Source organism: Anopheles merus, chromosome 3L (assembly GCF_017562075.2).
Source record: "Anopheles merus strain MAF chromosome 3L, AmerM5.1, whole genome shotgun sequence".
Lineage (NCBI taxonomy): Eukaryota > Metazoa > Arthropoda > Insecta > Diptera > Culicidae > Anopheles > Anopheles merus.
This window is the reverse complement of record NC_054085.1, coordinates 19,187,493-19,211,257: the sequence shown is the minus strand read 5'-3', so window position 1 is coordinate 19,211,257 and position 23,765 is coordinate 19,187,493. Positions and strand designations below refer to the sequence as shown.

General features: G+C 43.1%; 1 protein-coding gene across 2 annotated transcripts; it reads right to left on the bottom strand.

Annotated features, from left to right (window-relative positions):
• Positions 1 to 21: 21 nt before the first annotated feature.
• LOC121600146 (SH3 domain-binding protein 5 homolog) lies at positions 22 to 22,287 on the bottom strand. 2 transcript variants are annotated; one of them, XM_041928473.1, is made up of 6 exons: positions 22,193 to 22,287; positions 20,881 to 21,427; positions 15,688 to 15,750; positions 9,623 to 9,919; positions 8,545 to 8,628; positions 22 to 3,169 (listed from the first exon to the last, which is right to left on the bottom strand). In XM_041928473.1, exons 2-6 carry the CDS (start codon positions 20,944 to 20,946, stop codon positions 2,009 to 2,011), a joined length of 1,671 nt encoding a protein of 556 aa, XP_041784407.1. In that variant the 5' UTR covers positions 20,947 to 21,427; positions 22,193 to 22,287; the 3' UTR covers positions 22 to 2,008. The 2 variants fall into 2 exon arrangements, with proteins under 2 accessions (XP_041784407.1, XP_041784408.1); XM_041928474.1 differs by lacking the exons at positions 20,881 to 21,427; positions 22,193 to 22,287 and adding an exon at positions 16,348 to 16,443.
• Positions 22,288 to 23,765: the final 1,478 nt, after the last annotated feature.

Sequence of the window (23,765 nt, the reverse complement as noted above, 5' to 3'; positions counted from 1 at the left end):
ACGCACAACGCACATAATTTATTTCATTATATCAGAAGTTTTATTTCGCTTCGCTATTTTAACACGACGACACTCTTCACACCACTTCCGCCGTTCTATCTTACTTCTGCAGTTGGCGGGTGCATGTGCCACCCACCCATCATCCACCCGGGCCGTACGAACATCGTCGAACCTATCCGGATGTTCGTTTTTTTTACCGTCGTCTCGTACCCGGCCGGCTTTACTTTACAGTATCTAGTAGTATGGTAGAGTAACTCTAAAATGATCTTCCGTCCTTGTTCGCTACCGATTGTGTCTGTGTGTGTTGGGGCAGGCAAGGTTCGAGGAGGGATTGTAGTTGCTGTTGCTATGGTTACTTCTGGGGGATCGATTTAAAGCAAAACAGTAGTCGGTTTGCCAATAGTGTGTTGCTCGCATTTAATAGTGCGTGAGAAACATAAGACAACATTGCTTCCCCTCCGAAAGCGCCGATAAAATGCAGAGTAGTAAATGCAAGGCTTTCCGGGCTGGGAGCGCTCCCTTTTGAAGATAGGAAGAAGAAAAAAAAACGAGAAATTGAAGCGAGTCCAAAAAGGATTGGACAACGAAAAAGAAGATAAAAACGCAACTGACTGTCAGCGCAACACAACTTTCATAAAAAGATTGCCCTTTACCCAGGGAACATGGTAGAAGAAGAACCCCTGTACCCTCAAATTGGAAGGTAAGAATTTCCTTCTCACTATATAATGTCCCCTCATCTCTCCTTGCCTTGCTGTCTAAAGGTGCTCCGATTAAACATGTGTGTTTGTTGTGGTTACTCTCTCTCTCTCTCTCTCGCTATCTCTTCCACTCTCTCTCTCTCTCTTTCTTGCCGAATCCTAGTTGCTATTGCTATTCCACGCGACTCATTGCCGCTATTGTGCATCCGTCTAATCACAGTGTATTGCATCTATCTGGTATTGGTGGTGATTATTTTGTGTACCATTTTTGTTTGTCTAACATCAATGCAAAGAGTTTTGAATTTATCCACCAAAACACGCCTCTCGCGTACAGAATGTTGGCGATAAACACAAACACACACACTTGGAAACATACTCAAAAGCAGCTAATTTTGTGATGGTAGGAACATGAACACTGTTTTCTCGTTCGGAGCGATTTCACAACTGTTTAATTTTACTAATTTAAGGCTAGTACGCATCTTACTCGGATGACCGCGCAACAGGAGGTCGGTGTGTTTCCGCGCAAACATTCAGCCGACCGAGGATCTCGATCTGGCGAGAGAGAGAGATTGAAAAGCGATTTTCATATGTAATTTTGTTCCTTTTGGTTTTTGTTCCTTGTTTCTACCATTTTTTGCTCCTTCTTCTTTTGCCCATACTTTTTCATAACATTTTAAAAACGAATTTCATAACATACCTATCTCTCTGTCTCTCTGGGAAGGAAGTGTTCAGGAGCTGTGACCCTCTTTGTGTTTACGTTTTTTCGTTTGTTTACTTTTCCGTGTGTTTCTTTTTTAATAATCTATTTAGTTGATCTGCTCTTTTTTTAAAACGTTTAAAATGTTAGCATCTACCTTTTTCTACAATTTCTATAACTTTTAATATATATAAAGTAAGCAAGGAGACGTTGGCTCAAGCTCGCTTTCAAAGGTAAATCTGTTGTTAGATCGTTTTTATATATCTCTCTTTCTCATTATCTTTTCTTACAATACTACGCCGCTTACGTAAATGGTACGTTAGAAATTAAAATAAAACCGAACCAAAAAAACAAAATACCGAAACAAACCGCGCCCCATCACGGAGGGAAGAAAAGCGAAAGGCCATCAACGGTATGGCCTCCCCGATTGGTTGCTTCTTACTGTTGTGTACTGCTCTACACCACCTTTACTACCTCTCTAAACCTTGTTAATACTACCGGCAACCGTCTGCCATCCCCTTGCGCTGCGCCTATACCTTGCTAAACACTGTCCTTCGATCACTTGCTTTCCTACAACCTGTCTCACCACCACCAACTCCAAGGTGGGGTGATTTTACATGGACATTTTGCGCTTCAGCTTGGAGGCGAGCGCAGCGTCACCGTTCGCTTCGCACACGTCACCACCCGGCGGCGAGGTGGCTGAAATTGGCGTAAGCAAACTGTTGCACCCTCCGCTGCTACCATTGGTCGCCGCCGCGTTCAGATACGTTGGAAGCGCGTACATTGACACGTTGGCCAATGGTAAGGGGTCGAGCTTTTTGAACATCTTGATCGTGTGCTGATCGTGCGCGGGCGACCGGTCCACCGGTGAAAGGGACACACCGCGCCCCGGCTGCTGCTGCTGCTGGTGAAGATGCTGATGGTGGTGGTGGTAATGAAGATGGTTTTGATGCTTCGGCGTCGTTGGCAAGCTGCTGAACGTGGCACCAGCCGGGGTACCAGTATCACCCGCGACACCCGATCCGCTCATCAGGGTGCTGCTGCGCGAACACTCGCGCAACATCATCAGATGGTCCAGCTTGTCGACCGTGGCATTCAGCTCGTGCTCCCACACATCCTGCTCCTGCTGCTGCCCATCGCCACCCTCGACCGGCCGCACTGCCAGCGTGCGCACCTTCTGCCGCAGCAGCTCCAGATGAAGATCGTCATCCTGATCGACGGTGGGTGATGCTGCCGCTGCTGCTGCTACTGCCGCCGGCAGATCGTCCTCGTCGTCGTGCAACGTCATGGTGGAGTAGTCGTCCTCCTCGGATGGATCCTTCTCGCTGACGGCCGAGCTGGTCGCCACCGACGCACTGCCCACCGAGCGAATTTCGCACTTGTCCAGCTCGCTCGAAATGTCCGGCATGGTGCTGCTGTACGGGAACCGATCCTTGCCCGGTACCTTGTGCAGGTTGTTGTTGGAGTTGCTACTGGCGGTGGTGCTGCTTGCCGTGGGCAGAATGTTAGCCAGCTCGGCCCCGACGCCCGGTTCCCGGGGACCGGACGGCGCGGCCTGGCTAAGATCGCCCCGCTGCTCGTGTATCTCTTCGCTAATCTTTTCCAGATTGCGCAGCGCGGTACTGTAGGCGCTCTTGGCCGCCTGGATCTGCTGCTCGAGCTGCTGTATGCGGCCCTTCTGCGCTTCCAGCTGCTCCTGGCACAGCTGCTTCTCGTCGAAGTAGGGCCGTGACTTCTGTATGCTCCTTCGGTAGCGTTCCTCCAGTTGTTGTACCTTTTTTTTGGGGGAGAGAGAGAGAGAGAGAGAGAAAAAAGCAAAGATAATAAGTACATGATCAAAGGGGATTATTTGTTGGATTATAAGTTTTGATGATTTCAAATATGGCTTATCAAGCGATAATTAGTTGGAAAAAAATTACATTCTTTAGACGAATTATTTGCCTATTAATCTTCTTTTTTTAATAGACCAAGATCCATAATTTACTACAGGTCGGTTCATCTGGTGTATTTTGACAGGCTCTTCATTTGACAGCTAGGGAGTCCAAGGTTACTTAGCAACTCATCCAAAGTACTTAGCAACCATAAATCCTTCTCTGCCAGTCTCCATAGAAATCTCTATTCATCTTGGTTACCAAAATCAAAGATAAGAAATAGTGGTGGGAGTTCGGAACCAATTCCGGAGCCGATTCCGATTCTGGAGCTAATTCCAGAGGAGATTCCGGAGCCGATTCCGGAGTCGACTCCAAATTCGGAATCAACTCCGGAATAGGAATCAACTCCGGAATTGGAATCGGCTCCGGAATCAGAATCGACCAAGGAATCAGAATGGACTCCAGAATTGGAATTAGCTTCGGGATGAGAATCAGTTCTTGAATTGAAATAAGAAGTTTCAGAAGCGAAATCAGTCCGGGAAACTCCTTGAGAATGGTTTTTTACAAGTACATTTGAAGTCTTTGCGGCTATCACTACGTAGCCATCATTGGACCCAAACGCCTATTCCTATGAAGAAACCGAAACCAACTCCGATTTCAGAATCTATTCTGATTCCAGATCTGATTCTGGATCCAATTTCGTTTCCGATTCCGGAAACGATTCTGATTCCGGAGCCGATTTTGGAAACGATTCCGGAAATTGATTCTGGACCTACTATAAGGAATCGATTCCAGAAAACTACTTTTTTTTAATTTGTCTCATTTTTGTAATACCGTGTTGTGAATATGGCTTCTTGTAATCAAAGCATTTAAATTACAGCAAGCAGTATTGAAGACAAAAAATCAAAAGATCAGTTTTAATTGAGAATTTGAGAATTTTTTAATAAAAGAAAAACCTCAAAATTCAGTCAAACAATTCTCACCTCCAACGGCAAGCAAACAATTGCTTTCCGATTACAATCGAAACCAATGCACACACACACACACAATCACAACCGGTGGAAATGGTGCCCTTTAAAACCCCTGCGTCATTACATAACTGTTGCCTATTTGCTTCTAAGAAAGCCGGTAAGAGAAACGGCTTCATCACGTTACGACGACGTGCCAAACACGAAGAAGAAAATTTGATTTTCTTCGCTTACCGCCCTGCTTACGGGGTGGCCACCCCGTCGAGCCACCGCTGCTGCTACATTGTGTGATCGATGCTACCACACAACCCTCCAGAGGCCCGGCCAGGGGTGGTGAAGGTGGGACTGTTGTGAGAAGGTACGTTTGGTAACAGCATTTTCGGGTTCGGGGCATCCGGCCGGGCCCAAAACAAAAGCCAATCATTGTCACAATGTACCTTTTTCCTCATTACACATTTTCGGAAGCTTTTCGCCACGTTTTGAACCATTAACAACAACACCGTTGCGCGCACGCGAGTTGTTCAAAAATGAAGATCGCCCGACGATCGTAACCGCTTTTTTAGGGTTTAGTGAGAAGAAGTAATAGCAATTGTTCGATTTAAATGTTTGCATGCTTCAAACGCAAATTTAAGTGTGATGAGTGTGACAGAGAGCTTAACTGTTTTCAACTCACTTCTGGTTGCTGTTGCACAACCAACCAACCAACCATCAAAGCGCGAGGAAGGAAGAGATTTTGTCTCCACAGCACTCCAGGAGCTGTGCCACAAGAAGGAAGCCGCTACAGTTACAGTTTTCCGGCGTAATTACCAGACGCTTCCTCCAGCGCTAGGGTGGCATTTGTTAGTCACACTATGACACACAGAGGGGGGGAAAGGAAATTAAAGGGAAAAAAGTAGAGTTTTTTTCCATTTATTATGACAACGGCAACGGGAAATACAAGAAGCAGCGCGTTATGCTTCAATTAGTTGCAAGTAATCGTAGAAGAAAGTGTCACACTGGAGGGTTTTGTAGCGTTATCTACCGGTTGACACTGGCAAAATGGGGCACAACAACATTTGCATGTGAATGGAGTAATTTTTAGTTCTATGCTTCGCCTACTGAGAGCTTTATGAGGCGTTGCCAATGAATAAAAAAGGGCTTATAAACGACTTCGATAATGAAAATAATGATAATGAACGTTTTACATTTCACCAAACCATTATCACAAGTTAGGTTTAAATTATGTTAACTAAAACATTTCTATTAAATAATTCCAACGCACTTTCTTCAATGAAGACGTGCATACAATATATGGAGAAAAAACAGACGCAACGTTGAAGTTATTTTTTATGTGTAGAAAATAATTATCTTGCAACCTGTAACGGTCACCTCCGAAATGCATCCAAATGCATCGAGATGGAACCACCTCGAATATCTCTGTCTCTCTGGCTATTTCTACTCCTCGAATTTTTCCGGTGAGACAGCATAATTACTTCATCCTCCTAAACACGCTGCCATTGTGTGTTTACCGTACCCATTTGCCCTATGTACGGAGCGAAAGGAAAAGGAAGCGGGGGAGGTGGCACAACAACAGGAAGGAATTTATGCAAGAAACGCACATAAGCTACCATCATCATCCTACAGATACAGAACTGAATTGATCTGAATGCATAATTCCGTCTATTTTCCAGTTGCGCACAGCCTATTCATAGCAAACGGAGGACGGGGCTGTGTGGAGCGGAAATAGCCAACCGTGACAACAAAAACACAAAGTACGACCTCCCTTCTCGGTGCTGTCCTACTAATGCTCTCTATTAATTCGACTGTTGTGTATGCTGCTGCTGCTGCTGCTGCTGCTGTGCGTATGCGTAATGGGGGTATTTTACGCCATCGATCGAAGCGCAAACAAAGTCGTCGTAGTTGATGTGCTATTTATGGCGTTTTAAAAAAAACGCATTTTATTTGCTAGCGTTTTTAAGAGAAATGCGCTCTACCATTTCTATTTATTCACGGAAGGCCAAATGCTCCATAAAAAATGTAAAACTATTATAATAGTATTTGCTCCATTACAGCAGACAAATGTAGAGCGCAGCTTTCTCATTTGTAAGGATGTCAATTTTTTTTAATGTTTATTATTATTTAGAAATTGGAAACTATTATCAGTAATTTGGGTAAGAACAGTTACGTTTCAATATTTGCAAATTATTACTTATTCTTATTACTTAATATTATTTTGCATATTCTTGTTTGAAAAAGGTTTAACGTACAATTTGAAAACGCAATTTCAACGCATCCTTCGATTGTGTGACTAAAACCTGCCCGAAGCTGTACCTTTTTGCTAAATCGAACAAGTATGTTAAAGAAATGTTTATTAAAAGCGCATTTTTATGTGAATTACAACCTAATTTTACTTCTCTAGAGTTACTGATAAGTCAACTCATAATTATTAGAACCACCAACCAGCAAAAAAATTGTAGTAAAAAGTATTGTACATAATGTGGTACACTTTAAACCTTTCGATAGGAAATTGGAACGTTGCTGATAATAGACCTCCTGCTATCGCTTTACCAAGTGTCGCAAACAAAAACCTGTTTTAAACATTTTCTGGAACCATGTTTGAATGCAGGTTTTGGCCCAACCAACATGGAACGGTTAACAAGCAGAGAATAACGACTTATAACTCGTCTTTTGGACCGGTCTGGTGGTACAGTCGTCAACTCGTACGACGTAACAATATGCCCGTCATGGGTCCAAGTCCCGAATAGACCGTGTCCCCATACGTAGGATTGACTATCCTGCTATGGTAACAATAAGTCACTGAAAGCCAATGCTCACTTCACTAGTGGGTACAGGCAGGCCTTGACCGACAGCGGTTGTTGTGCCAAAGAAGAACTCGTCTTTTAAATTTAAAAGTACAAAATAAACTAAATAATATATATCGAAGTGTGTGTATAAGAAAGTGACTAATAAAACCTCCTAGACAGCTAAAAAGTGTTCTCTAAAATGAGTATAAAACTGGTAGATCATGCCACATTACTAAATAATGCTTTTCCAATCTCACCAACCAGGTGCGACCTGTCAATTCGCGCACACCATCTATGGGGTGTTGCACCTACCGCTCCCACCCGAGAGGTGATACCACCCCGGAAGAAATGCCCGAAAACACACCCGAACGTGTTCGGGGTATCGGGGAAAGTGGACTCCTGCGTTTGCCTTGTGTTAAGGTTGGTGGGAGAGACCGGGCATGCATCTGAACGAAAATCACTTTCACTCTTTGCACATACAAACATTGCTTTTTTCACCTTTCGGTCGCACCAAAACGCGAGGTGGTGGTGGAGATACTGTGAGAGTGGGCGAAGAAAGAGCTTATCGAAAAAGCTGTGCTGTGTTTGCGACTCGCGAACCGTGGAATCTCGCCCTGGAGAGCTGATCGGCATGTGGAAACGTGGTTTCGGCGGGTGCAATGCAATGCGCGAGCGGCTCATGTGTGTCTGACTACATATACGGGTCGTTATGTATGTGTAGCAGTCCCCACCGTCCTCTCCCTCCTCCCCAGCCTTCTCCTGGGCGGTTTGCAATGCGACCGAAGCCATGTGAAAGCATACGCATTTCGACGAACGCACGCGGTTCGAAGCCAACCCGGTGCAAATGTATAATCCTCCTTCTCCTTCTCCACCGCCTCACCTCCTATCTGGTGCCTTTCATTAGGCAATATGAACGACCGCGTATAAGTATCTATCGCACGCATATCGGGCGTATCGATCTGTGTGTTTTTTTCTTCTGTATTTTGTTTTGGCACAGATCATCCACCAACAAGCGACGGAACGGCGGTGTAACGTTCGATTGCTTCAATGCCGATGAAAGAAGCGCATTAGGGGTTTTGTTCCTGTTTTTTTTCTTTTTCTTTTGCCTATTTGTAAACGTGCAACAACCACATCCTTACGCCAGCCCAGCAGACAGAGCACGTTTTGCAGCAGCTCACGTGCAACAACGTGGTGAAGCAAATCGGACAGCGTTACAGTATGGTCGCGTTTGACGAATTGGTTTCACCCGGCAATGATAGCCGGTGATGGAAAAGTCCGAAGATTAACGAGGTCGTGCGCATGGTGCAACATATGTTTTCTTTTTTTGTCTTTTCGGACGCGGAAACACACATGACCTAAACACGTTTAGATTAAATCGCAACAAAAAATGGCATAAACACGTGACGTTTCTCTTTGGATTAAATTTAGTGCTTGACCCGCGTCACTAAACTGGTTCTACATACATTAAGCCTCTCGATTGACTCTGTCTGCTTTATTCTAGCAGCACGGGAGACTCGTTATACTTACTTTCTTTTCTGCCTCCTCGAACACCTTCGCCTTCTTCTGATGTTCAGCACCACTTTCAGCCTTTTGTTTCTCTGCGTCCATAACCTGCAATGCATGGGAAAGGATGCACAAAATAATTTAATTAGCGAACTTTTTGCAAACACGTACACGTACAAGCCGGTGAAACAGAACAGAACAAACCCCCGAAATCGACTAAAACGCTTAAATTATAATGTTAGGCGATTTTTCCAAAAAGTCCCTCCTTTGCAAGTGTTGCAGTGTACATACAGGCGAATCGTTTGCGACAAAGCGACACAAACAAAATTGCTGAACCGTTTTATACAAAAATCTACACACAAACCTGACCATCAAACAAATCGGTGAGTCAGGTTGGTAGCTTTTTAAAATTCATCACACGTCCGCCTCCCCTTGCCAAAGCTGCCGCCTTAGCAAATATCTTCAGCAATCAAACTCGAAAGGCACGTCGTCTGCCGGTCGGCCGCGCAAACTGTTTTATATTGGCTGGGTGGTACGGCTGGATAATATTGGCTGGGCCGCGAACAAGGAAAGAAATTCCAACACTTCTCTAAACGGCAAACGGTTTTATTGAGCGCGCTGCGCCCACTGTTATTGTTTCGTGACTTTAAACTGTTCGTCACTACGAACATGGAAGATTAATTGAGAAGTTTATTGAGAAGGTCAGATTGAACTACAAACAGACAATCAAAAACCCAACTGACGACAAAGAAGTAAAAGCTCATCACATCGAAGCACTTAACTTCCACCGTGAGCAATAAAAATGAAACCGAATCGAATGGCCGGGACACAGGTCGCGGTGTATATATGTATCATAATCTAACGCCCGACAGCTTTCCACTCGGAGGTCAATCAGCGGTAAAAGCGTTTGTAGCTCGCATAGGGAAAACTTTATCCGAAACGCACCACATAAACCGACAGCATGACGGTGCTGAAGTCGCTGGCAAAGAAAGTGGCATCATATCGCGAACCACAACAACAACAACAACAAATCCAAAAGGCGCTCAGCCTCCCACGGGAGATAGCACAGAGCACCCGAGTGATACCGTTGCAGCACCCGTACCTTAATAGTAGCGTGGTTTAACATTTCCTGCCAGGCATTGTCGAACTGCCATTCGTGCGAGTTGCTCATGAACCGCTGCTCGGCCAGGGCGACCGTTTCCTTGGCCGCCGCGTGTATCTCGTTCGCCCGCTGGTACTTGAGCGTCGCCGCCTGACACTCCAGCTGGGCCACCTTCGCCTTCTCGAGCGCTTCGTAGTACGGGCGGGCCTTCTCGATGCAGCTGCCGAGCTTTTTCGAGGACAGCTTTAACCGGCGGGTCGATTCGTTCATCAGTATCCGAAAGGTGGAGTTGGCTTCCTGCAACAACAACAACAAAAAAAGAATGAGAAGCACAGCATTAGCATACGGGGTGAAGTAGTTTGATGAGGTGGAGGAGAAAGTATAATATTTGGGACGGCACAAAACGTGTCCCGGCCCGTGCACTGGGCTGGGTGGATTAGTACAGCTTCCGCCGAGTATTGGAGCAGATTTAGTCAGGACAGGATAAAATGATAATTAAATTTCCAGTTTGTGTCATCGCGTCGGGATGACGAACAAAATCGGTTTAATCCGCCACGGTTTCGCTCCAAACCGTTCCAATTAGTTTCCCGCTGACGGACTGGTACGCTCATACACTTTTGGCATCGTAGTGAATCGTACGAAACAATTTTGTAAAACAACGAGAAAAGAATTTAATTAAAACAAAACAAAAACCTTCGAAATGGATTATCTACTTTAATTCAAATTAAAACCACCGCAATTTAAATTTAAACAAACCTAAAAAATCATTTTCATTGCTTATCTCGAATTGAGTTTTTGTATTCGACAGAGAGTCATTCGATTTCAAAGGGAAAATATTTTGAAAAATATGGAAATAAAAAATAAATATAAAAAGATGTTTTTAAATATATAATTATTAATTGTTCTTTTTGTATTCAGTTTAGAAAAGCTAAAAACTAAAACACATTTTCCTTATAACTCATGATCTGCATATCGGTAAAACGAGCAATTATAAATATGTTTGAACGAGAAAAAAATACCACAACGATTCTTTTTTTAATGACTTTCGACAAGAATTCCAGGCCTCAATGCCTCAAAAGGTCAATTAGGACCAAGCAATAAAACACAACCTTTCACTATTCCTGGGCCACATACACACACACCTGGGCACAAAACCAGGACATGTGTTTCCTTTTGTTTTTTTTTTTGCAAATGGTCCGGAAGCACCTCATACACCTTTCTGCAACCATTAGCACACGCCCTTCGGCATTTATACTCTTCAACTTTTCATTTTGCATTTTGCATTTTGCAAGAAATGCACCATGCACACACACACACACCTGAAAACAATCTCCCGGTGCTGCCTGCTGTAACAAATACGAGCAAAAGCAACAAAAAAATGGAACGATTCGGTGCAGAGCAGTTACTTCCGGCCTTTATTTTGCCTTTTTCGCACGCTCTTTTTGTCCCTGGGGTGCCAGCCAGCACCCCAACCCGCCGCTTGCATGTGTTCAGCTCCGGCTCCGTCATGCTTTGGTGAGTGTGGTGGTGGTGGTGGTGGTACCCACAAGCATAATACTTCAATTAAATATGGTCGTGTCGAGGGAGAGCAACAACAGTTTTGTTTTTTTTTTCTGTTTTTGTTTACCGCTTGATGGAGGAACATGGAACATTCCATTGCACTGGGAAAATAACATGTGAGGAGTTGCACACGAAACACCAACACACATAGGGAGCGCAACGCGGGATTTATCTTGCAGGATGCTAATGGGATGCACCAACACATGGAGGGCGAAAGAAAGTTTTTGCCTTCAGGATATGTTAAAACGAGTTCGAGCTTTTTCGCTGTGCCTTTGTTTTTGGGAACTTGTTGGGAAGTTGTTTCTACCTTGTTAGTGTCTACACAGAAGTTAAGCTAGTGATAAAGATGGCCCACGACTATGCTAGACCCAGGCACGGGGAATAGGGTTTAAAGACTCGTGCCAGCAACAAATATTAGTAATTTTATCAATAAAGTATAACACTTCAAATTGATGATACTTCAGCTTTCGATTTAAGCGGTTCAAACAGAAACAGGCATTCAAATGCCTGGGATTACCATTTTAAAATTATTATAACACGTTTGATGTGATCATCATCCTTCCCGCAACCCGTTTACAAATTAAAAGCAATTATAAAAACCAGTTATACGAGCAAGAATCGTTTATTATGTGGGATTCACATGTGGGATTCCCAACACAATCACAAGAAATAACCCCGCCATGAGAGGAGTTAATTGAGTATATGCATATTGATTGCTATCTTACACACGTCGAATCAGTTATAAATCGTTACAAAACACAGGTTTCAATGTACAAAGAGTAATTGACTCTGTTTATTTGACACTAATTCTTCAGAAGTAACAACACGATAATCAGACGCGAGAACATTCCAACAAATCCAAAATACTGCGAGGGACAATATTAAAGCGTTCCCCGAGTCCATTTGCAATGTCTACAACATTTTTCATTGCCTGTGAAATGTTTTTAAACAGCTGTCAAATGTTGTAATTGCATCACGATAATGCATCAGTTCTTCCACATGATTTTCACCACGTCTCAAGCTGGATTGGGTTTGACAGTTCTTTGTAATGTGTTGAAAATCATGTGCAGGAATTGAAATTTTATTATGATGCAAATGCACCATTTGACAGCTGTTGAAAAACATCTTGCATGGTGGTGAATAATGATGTGCACATTCGAAAGTGACTTGGAAAACTCTATAACGAGCAAGGACACACTCGTATGTGATTCTTTACGGATCAATACTAGTCTACCAACTGCCGAATGTGTGACTCAATATTTTTCATGTAAGCAATAGATTTAACTATATACATAACACTCCAAACTATTGCTCAACAAGAAAAGAGATGATTATGTAGACACCCCCCAATGCCAGTTGAACAACAAAATAATCCACTTTTGGACTAGCTCGCACACTGGCACATTGGCTGTCAACAATAATAATCGATCGTCATTTCTTTCATTGACGCTACCTCTACCCAACGCAGGATCGATTTCCATTCTAGTCCTTCTAGATATAAATATCATACGTAACCATCGGACGATGGTAGTTCCCACACACCCAGCGAGGACACCGGAGTCCTTCTGCTCCTTCTATCCATTCTTGAATCAGTCTTTCCGATATCTTGCATAACTTAGGCATAGAAAGGTCCGACTCCACGTCTAGGTAAAGGAGATTGTGGTTCGATTTTTGCCTGAAATAGTCAATTGAATGAACCACAGGAAGATGCTACATGCATTCCCTGTGCATCCGACAACTTCCCATCGCACTTACGGATGGGGTTATACTTTTTAATCAAATTTTACAGCACTCAAAGGGATTTGGGTGGAGGAAAATAAGCCCATTTTCCCATGAACCTGTGCGCTGTTATGCAAATGCAAAAATAAAAAATGCATACAGAAAGTAAAGACAAACAGTTGTGTTGTATAAGCAGAGAATTGCCAACCGCAAAGAAACACACACACACACACACATATGGTCAAAACGATCCACCTGCACATATTCCCTGTGTATGCAAAACCACAAAACCCATCTTCTGGTCCGTGTCTCGGCGTTAAGTTCCGTTGGGGTAAGTGGAGATCCAACCCGCCCGGCAGCAAGCGGGCAAGTTGCAATATGCTAATCACGGTGCGGAACAAATGCGCATAAATGCATATGACATGCGGTTTTTTACTCTATCTCTCTCTCTCTCTCTCTCTTTTCGCTGGGCAGATTTTGCCTTCTTCTACGCTTGCCGGGATGCGTGGGAAAGCAAATCGTTCGGCTCCATACAAAAGTTCAATCAATGGACTGAGAGGAATCGCGTATGCAGACGTATCAGTTGCTGCATGTGTCATGTGGAAGCGGCGATACAAACATACACTTTCGATTGGGTGATGATGATCATGATGGGTCCCGCGTACCCCGTGTTTTAAGGTCAGGGTGGTGGTGTAGCAGTTGGACCCACACCACATCGCAGCTTCCCACGCCGGGTGCACCAAGTGCACACGTAACTCGGCATTTATAATCTTAGAAGCAAAACGTGCACCAATCATTAAGCGCCATGCGTCATTTATCGTTAACACGGTTTAGGTTTCATTCCCAACACGGATGCGCCAGTGCGGTTTTGCGTTTCATCACTTTTTGTATTGCCATAAGTAATGCGTCAACTCGTACGACTTAACAACATGCCCGTCATGGGTTCAAGCCCCAAATAGACCGTGCCGCCATACGTAGGACTGACTATCCTGCTATGGGGGGAAATCAATAAGTCACTGAAAGCCAACCCCACAAGTGGGTTGGCAGGCCTTGACCGGCATCGGTTGTTGAGCCAAAGAAGAAGAAGAAGAATGCGAAAATAGTAACAATTTGAGTTTTTGAGCAATTTGATTTTCAACAACAAAAGCATTTAATTTAAGTATTTTTTTAAGATTTTTTAAATCTTATTGTTTCTACACCGAATGTACTATTCAAATAATTTAACGGATAATTTGAAAGAAGAATTTCAACGCCTACTATTATAATTACTCTCAGCTGAACTTCTTTCTTTCTTTCTTTCTTTGGCTCAACAACCGATGCCGGTCAAGGCCTACCAACACACTCTTGTGGGGTTGGCTTTCAGTGACTTATTGATTTCCCCCCATAGCAGGATAGTCAGTCCTACATATGGCGGCACGGTCTATTTGGGGCTTGAACCCATGACGGGCATGTTGTTAAGTCGTACGAGTTGACGACTGTACCATGAGACCGGCTTACTCTCAGCTGAACTTAACTGTCAAAATGTCGAATTCAAAAAAGTCAGTTAAAGAAACAATCTAATATTTATCTATATAATAAATTTAACTTAGACAATTGTTATTTCTACTGTAATTTGGTACAAAAACCCGTCATGGATCTACACGGTGTTAGTTCTAAGCAACACACTGGAGAACTCGTTCGATCACGTGATTGCATTCTAAGCCTGACAACGTTGTTCCATTGCAGCAAATAATGACAAAGGCATTGAGAATGCATCTTTAGTTGCGATCGTACCAACACCATTATCGTAGATGAGGTGAGTGAGTGATCGTGGCATCGTAAAAAAGGGGCCAATGAGATGGATGGCCCTTTATGAACATATTTGCATTCTATTAGCGGCCGTTTACTCACACCGCAAGTATCACTGGGGCTGTGGGTTTGAAACTATGCCCCTTTCGATAAATGCCGCATGTGAGAAGCTTAATTGACAGGGCTTTGTTAAATTACCACAGAACTTATTAGAGACGTAGTGATTTGAACGGCTATTACACAAACGTTTGTTTTTTTAAACCCCGGCAGTTATATTAAACAAAACCATTCAATTGATGTGCATGTTTTAACGTCATTAAGCGTCGTCTAGCCAGCAAAAGCAAAGCTGGCTCATTTTTTTCCCCACTGACCTTTCACATTTCACAGCGAAAGAAAGGTCCGTGAAAGGAAAGAAAAATGCAAATTACACGAAAAAAAAACTACAACCCATTCTGCTACGCTCACGTGTAAATGGTGAACCAAAAATAGTACACGAAGGAATAGCAGCAGCAGCAGCAGCAGCAGAAAAACTAATGACCAGTGTCACTCCCGGCCCCAGCCACAACACAATTGAGAGCTCGGCTTTTGCTACGGTGCGGCCGTTGCCTGTCCTTGACTCCTTGAATTGATGGCGTTCGGGGTCCGCCGACGTCGAGTGCCTCCGTCGCCCCGTTCCCGTTTTCCGGCCAGCAAAATCTACTGAAACTCTATAACAGCGGGATAATGCTGTTTGCTGCCAGCGACAACCACAGTCCTCTGCTGCCTTTGACCTGTGCGCGCGTGTGTGTTTCTAACGGTCTTGCGGACCATTAAATCAACGTTCGGCTGATTCAGCGAGTGCAATGAAACACGAACTCTGCACATACGGGAGGTATGTGTGTGAGAGCGAAAGGAGGTATAATTTTTATGGAATTAAGACCATCCATAAATCAGCTTTTTCGACAGGTTAAAAAAAATATTGTCAACTACAGCCACTTTCCGTGCGAGCATTAACGTACCTCTAGTTCAATCTCGAGCTTATTAATATCATCCGTTGCCGTGTTGAGATTCTCGAGTTCGATCTGCAAAAAAAGAAGGAAGAGAAATAGAGACATTAGAAAGGATAGGAAGAACGATTGTACAGTATATGAATGGGAAATTCCATTAGCGAGTAAATCAATACTTATACAGCAGTTTTATGACTCTTTTTTAAGTTGTTTTAATTGCCACCAATTCAACAACGTTACAATTCAACCTACAACCATTCAAATTGGGTCGTGGCCCGTTTGGCATTGTACCAAACGTTGATTGGATTATGTTCGAGACCATCGCGCTACTTGAATCCAATAGGCATAATTTTCACTGTTTTCTCTCTATCGATCAATACTGCAATAGTCATGTAGAGGAGACCTCTTTTCCTCACACAATTAGCACAATCTTCCTCTTCCACATTGTACCACACACACACACACAAGCGAGCACACACGGGGGGGGAAGGTTGTTAAATATTTGTATAGTAAAATGTCCCAACACTGAACGTGATCACAAAATTAGCATTTTTCAGGTGCAACTTGTTGACACTTTAGGTTTGTTAAATATTGGCTCCATCCCCCCCTTGGGACAGTTGCCTAACAAGGTAGCTAACATTCGTTCACCTTCTACTATCCTCATTAACCTACCACTAGCAGCGCATCATCATCACCATTCGTTAGCGACATTGTTGTATTAGAAGAAGCGAGTTACATTGACACTTTTCCCATCAACTAAAGAAACTATACTGAATGCTATTAGTGCTGCGAGTACTGGAAAACAGGTAAGTTTTACTGATAGAATGATAGTGCCGGACCGACACGTGCCCCCTCACCCTTTGGAGAGCCGTAAGTGCAGTGTTTCGTAGTGGAAACTTTGCAATCACTTAAAGCACTCCAGTGCAGTACTGCACACACAACAAACAAGCCCCGGCATTGTGTTTGTTTTGGTGTTTTTTTTTTTTTATTTCGTTTCATTTTATGTTATTCTTCTACTTCATCAGTTGAAACTGATAACAGTCACATGATAGACGAATAGTAGTAGTACGCGCACACCATTACAAAGGATGACTAATGACGCGTCCTACAAGACATCGGGGCTATCGAGTTAGATAAGGTAAGCGACGTGTTTGATATATCATAAAACATCAAACAAAGTCCAGTTCCGTCTTCCCGGCACAGTTGGTGTAGGTGAGTGACGAAAAAGGCTTTAAAAATTTAACTAAAAATAAAATTAAAAAAAAGAAATTTAAATAAACGAGTAAAAATGTAAGGGAGTTTCTCTATCACATGAGGGATCGTCCATAAAATACGTAATTCTTGGAAGAAAGGATTTTTTTTAATTTAGAAAGCAAATAATACAACACAATACACTCCACAAACTCTATATTAGTTTTCAGCAAATTATAATGTATGGGACCAAGCATACCAGTACACAATTTCAAATTGTCATGTACACGACTCATTTATCACTCGAAAAATGCAGAACAAAAAAAAAAGATATTTTGCATCAAATACTAAAGCACAACTTAAATTGAATTAAACATTCAACAAATGCATAAAATAGGACGAAAATTACCAATAATGCACTACAAACACCTAAAGCTGTCGAGTTGAAATTGATCACATACATCAAGTATCGCGTATTGCTGATAAATTTATCATATCTTCACATTAGGGGATAACCGTCATCGAAAAGAAGAAGCATCCCAAGATTTTTCGAAATTAGGTTTTTTTACTTAGTATTGTACTGGCGGCGTATGACCGTACCGTTAGATGGAAAAACGGTGTGAAAGGGGAGAAGGTTGGTTAAGCACAACAGTGCGGCTGCTTGCAGCATTAAAACATGTGCAAGTTTATGGTGGTAGAGCCCGTCAACAAGAAGCAATGAGAAAGAAGAATCTTTCCAGTCATGCTGGCAGATTGATCATCTTCTCTACAAACAACCAAAACAACGACAGCCGAAGCAGCAACAGCAGCGAGAAGGAACGGGGTTTGTGGTTGAGATGAGGCTTGAGACGCGCAAAAGCCTCAGCGCGCTTCACAAAACCGGTTCAACTCAAGACGGAGTTTGGGGCCAGAACGTAGCCATCACCCCTCCCCGCTCATCGCAAACCATCTGCTCTGCCCCCTCCGCGAGATGACCTCCCTTTGAGACCCCCAAAGCAAAACGAAAGAAAAGAAACCCATGTATAGGTGTGTGCGCATCTAGCTGGGGAATACCAAAGCATGGCGCAGGAGACCGGTTTTTTTTACTCACGGACAGGGGAGCAAGGGGTTTGTTTTTATTTCCCTCCATCCTCCCAAAAAAGGGGTTCCATTTTTCAACCCAACCGAACGCTCCGGATGATCCCTCTGGTGACCATTAACATGGTGTGGTGCGCTTCTTGGGTGTGTTGGGTGTCAGGCTTTTGCATCTTCTCTACTAGGGACGGGACAAGAACTTGCCAAGTTGTGCCCCTTTGGGCCGAGACGGGTTTTAGTTGCCTGGCCTGTAACACACGGACATTGGCTTGTAACGGGACCATCATCATCATTATCATCAACCGAACGCGCACCCCGGGTAGGGGAGACCACCATTCCGATAACATCTTCGATAGAGCAGCCTACCCCTTCGAACGAGCAGTGAGTTAATGGAAATGCCAAAGAAAATGTAACCGGCCTGCGAAGGAAACGGAGATTGCAGCCGCGATTGGCTTGCGCGGCCGCTCGCGTAGGCCAACCTTGAGCGGGGACGACGATTTTGTGTTTTGTGTGGCTGGGGCAGCAGAAAATGTAATTTTCTTTTCGCGCGCACCTCGCTATGTAACGAAGGCTTGTTTTTTTGTTGATTTTTTTACGTTTGTTTTGGACAGCTGACGGAATATGGACCGTGCTAGTGGGAAGGTTAGTGAGACGGCAACGCGTGACTCATCGCGACATCGAATACAGAAACTTGTAACACAACAGCGCACCAACCAATGCACCAATTTACATTTGGAAGTGAGGCCTTTTTTCCATGAAACACGGAAAATCAAATTAAAGAAGCTTATTTTTTAAATTAAAAAAAATAATACGATCTCCATGCAAATGCAGGGGGGTAGGCTAGTAGTAGTAGTAAGACAAAATATTTACAACCTACTGTCTTTATACAACAGTCACGTTCCTCCTCTCCGTCGATTGATCGTAAACTATCTTGCTTTGCTTTGGCCAGAGGCTCACGTTTTTGGGTTTACAAAAGAGACACAATTCCACAGGTCAACACTGGGAGTTCGATTGTATTTAAGATATCATTTAAATAACAATAGAGATAAATACGGTTGTCGCTACACGGTTTAGTGTAAAATATTAGCATTGTAATGACAATAAAGAAGCAATCACGTAGAAAATATAGTGACATTATCGACCTTAACTGAGCGAACCACGTGTTGTACAATATGTCTTGCTTTGTGCCATGCGCTTATAGTGCAACATCCTTTGTATTGAGCTGTAGCAGTAATACAACATTTTATACATAATATACTTAGTTGTAAATGGAAGCTTTTTGATAAGCTTTTTAAAAATAAATATAGGAACCTTAAGAAACCTGGACCAATTCGAAGGGTTAGAAAGAACAAAATTGCTCTATTTCTAAGAGCAGTTTGGTGACACTTTACTGCTCCTTCAGCGAGTACATTTTTTACTTGTGTAGAATAATAAATATTGTAGACTGAATAATTAATTTACCAACAATGTGAATATTGGAAACAATAATACAGATGAGAAAAAATCCGTTTCCCAGAATTTTTGGGTCCAATTGTATTGATATCCAATCGGAAAATGTCAATAAATTATGGAAACGAACCAAAAAATCATGGGAACTGACCAATAAATCGTGGGAAACCCTGTAATGCGGACCGGAGGCCATAGCGTATCTCGAATATTAGCGTGAATCGAATTTCGAGGTTTTCAGTCAAATTATACCTAATTTTCGTATAATTTTCCATAAAATGGTACATTTTTAGCCACTAAATTAGTTATTCAATCTGATTTCATCTGAAGATTACAGTTTTGTACCTTTTAAAATGGTTCTTAAAATTCGACAAAAAGGGAAATTATTTTGCATTTGACATTTGATGTGTCAAATCAGTAAAATTTACAATAAATTGTATCAAATTTAAAAGTAAGCAGAAAATTATTCTACGTTATATAAAATATGGAACTAGAGAGAATCAAGTTATTCTTAAATATCTATAAAGCATTATGTATTTCAAGAAATTCGACAAACATACATATTAATATTAAATTTAAATGGTTAACGTTTATGACATAAATTAAAAACAAACTTTTAGTCGCAGCGACTCCTGCAAAACATATATTTTCGACTCCCTCCTGGATCGCCTCTACTTAACAATGAGGTTTAGTTGCCAACCTTTCAAACTTGGCAACAATACAATCTAGTAAACCGGTACATATGGCCAGTATCACCGTGTAGGTAGGCCGGTTATCATCAATAAAAAGAAAAACGACCGTAAAAAGTTGGTAATTTTTTTTAAATCCATTTCTATTGCATCCCTCTTGCATTACACTTTTTGCTTACATTTTGCACCCTATTATCATTTCCCGTTCGATAAACAAATCCATTTCCATCCTCACACCCATGTCAATGAAGGAAGAAAAAACCCAAACCCGAAGCAACGCTTACGTCAATCTCTACCTTCAAAGACACACGCCAGCCGCTTCACCAGGTTGTTCGAAAACCCATCGACCTGTCGTCGCGCGTAGATAAAGGACATTAATCTTTATCAGGTATGTTCAGGAGAGATTATCTTATCGGCCGAGCAAGTGCAGGCGGGTTCAAGTAACGCTTCTTTTACAAGCTAACATGTCTTGTTACCGCTCAAGTATCTGGGGCCCGGGGGTGAAAATCCTCTCCCGTACCGCCCACCATCGGGCTCTAACAACAATAACCGCACAACCACTTGAGGGAAGGTAAAAAACAGAACTTTGGAGTGCAGAGACAAGCCCTACATTCCCTTTGCGCAAAGTGACATAATTACGGCCATCTAACACTTCCCCCGGTGACGTTGTACTAATGAAGTATACCTCAACTACTTGGGGTAGGTTTCCTTTTTGTGTTGTTTGTGACGCACGCACCTCGATAGAAGTTGGGTTATTCTCGAGTTTTTTTGTTGTTGTATTTCTATTGAATGGAATTTCGCTTACCTGAATTCTCGGATCGAGTTCAGTGTTATCTTCGGTTTCTTCCATCTCCTTGTTGGACGTAGCCATGGCGATGCGTTGGTGGGTGTTCCGTGGTCACTTCGAGGGCTTTGAAATTCCGTACACCGTGCAGCCTGCCTGCCTGTGTTAGCTGGGAATAATGTGTACCGGTTGCCGTGGATGTTGCCTGTGTGTGTGTGTGTGTGTTTATGGCGGGTGGGCTTTTCCCTTCGGCGGAATTTCACTTCGGTTCACTTTATTCGGGGGCAAAGGGATCGAAACACAGCAACCAATGCACACACACGCACACAGTAAGCACCGGACACACACACACACAGAGCAAGCGGAGTGGATGCGGACACCTTTATGCGATATTTCGCTTGCACTGAGGGAGGTGACCTCTTCTGAGATGTACGGGGATATGCACGTGTAAACACTTTTATTTCTTGCTGCACTTACACATTTGCGCTTCGCTTCTATTATAAGCCCATCTAGACAGAGGCATGGGAATCTTGCTACACACTAGCTGCAACACGAGCACAACATTTTCCTGTGGAACACAGAGGAGGACACACGATCAGAAAAAAAAAGAAATTGAATTGCGCTCATACGCCGCGTGGGACGATGATGATGACTTAAAAATAGCACCGAAATATTGAACAACACTGAAGAGGCTTTATTTTTATTTTTCCTTCTGCACACTGCACTGTCCTCTCGTGGGTGGCATCTTCCCCGCTCCACATCCACAACCTCCTCCGGCACCAGAGCGCTAGGCACACACCGAGCAAAACATTGCAGGGGGGACTTTTACACACTCGAAAGAGTGTGGGTGGTACCGCCGGGACATTTTCATTTCGCATCATTTAGGCCTGTACGCACAAAGAAGAGAGGTGCGTCATAGCAAAACTACTAGCAACAAACAGAACAGTTCAGCGAACAAACCAGCGACAATAAATGCCATCAGTCGTCCGTCCGTCCGTTCGCTCGTGTGTTTGTGTATGGGTGAGTGACATCAACTGATAGCGAAGACAAATCATCTGCTGCCTTATCGCATGAAAATGTGGCAAGAAATAACAATACAAAAAAAACACAAATCATAACACACAGTATTTTTCGCTCAACAACAAGGAAGTGCAGCACACACGGAATGAGCAATGCACACACGCACGCACGCACACATCCCAGCACGGTTACACCCTTGACGGTACGGAACACATGACACTCTGGCTTCGACCACTGGTGCAGCCGTGGTGCTTGCGCGATTTAGCGAGGAGATTAAAACTAAAAACAGTTTGAAGATTGATGGCGAACATACACTGCGATTATTGTATATTTAACATAATCGATTCACTGCGTTTCGAAGACAACAACAGAAACACCCCACCCGTACCGTCCGACCAGTTGTGACACAATGAAACGCGTACGGGGGGACCTTTTCGCTGGTCGTTTGGCGATTCCCCAGAAACGTCAGCGCGATGTTTTTCTTTTCTGTCTCGCTCTGCTGTACCCAAGCCGTGAAGAGGCAACGGTCTCGTACTTTGCTACACTTTATGAAATCAAATTGTTTAGGCAGCGGTAATCGCTGATGCGGGCGTGCGTGCGTTTTCTGAAAATGTATGGAATTTGACACCCGCAGCGGGTGACAGCCCGCAACCGCATGCGTCAGAATCAAACAATTTTGATTTTTCCGCACGCACGCCCGCAGCAGCGATTACCGCTGCCTTACCGCTACTTTAAAGGGAAAATAAATGTACCGCAATGTTAAAAACGTTAAACAATTTCGTTTTAAAATACGGTGAAATATCCCTAATGTGAATCTTCAAGGGACCGTCAGCTTAGAGAGATATTCATGTTGAGGAAAACTAATGAAGGTGTTGCTACGAAGTATCCAAGAAGCTACGGTAAAAGCATGGCATCCTTTGACCAATATTACTGTGAACTGTCACCCAAAAAATTATCTTAGAGAATTTTGGCTGCCAAATACCATATGCAGCTTACAGAATATTCGCCTTAGGGAGACATTCGTCTTGAAGAGACATAAAATGTATGGAATATGACGGGACTATCAAAATGTTCATGTTAAAGAAACAATTCATCTTGAAAAAACTACATCTTAGAGAGATTTCATTCACTTTGAGTTCTTTAACGAACATGTGTCCAAAATGAGTTACAGCTGGTGCCATTGCTGATTTCTTTACTTGGTTAGAATTGAAGTTATTTTTAGTAATTCCCCGATTTTGCTAGACCGAAAATACACGGACCGGTATAATCCATGGATTGCAAGCGCCACAAATGCACTAAATGATTCCTAAACCGGATCTAAATGACTCAAACACTCTGCCTAAAAGGAATGGTAAAACACTGCGTCTAGCAGACGGTGAATGACAGTAAAAACAGAACCGTTTTTAAAATATCCATAAGACTGGTGGCGCCATCTGATGTTAGTATAGCCAGCCAGTGGAGTTTTCGCGTTCTCTTTATACAGTTGTATGGTTTCGAATCTGTTCATTGTATGGGTTTTCTACGTGAAACCATACAACAGTATAGGAGGAAAGTGAAAGCAATCAAACCGACGAAAAGTACACTGGCTAGCAGCTATCCAAACGACAGAAGGCGTCAAATGCTGTTTTTTTTTACTATTTTTAGAATGCGCCAGGAGTTTCTCTTTTTCTTCTTTGGTACAACAACCATTGTCGGTCTGGACCTGTCTGTGCCACTATTGGGCTCGTATTTCAGTAGGATCTTATGGGGTCACGGTCTACTCGGGGCTTGAACCCATGATGGGCATGTTGTTAAGTCGTACTAGTTGACAACTGTACCATCCAGTCGTTTACCGCCTGCTAAACAGAGTCTTTTAAGATTCTTTTTAAGCTCAGTTTGAGCCATTC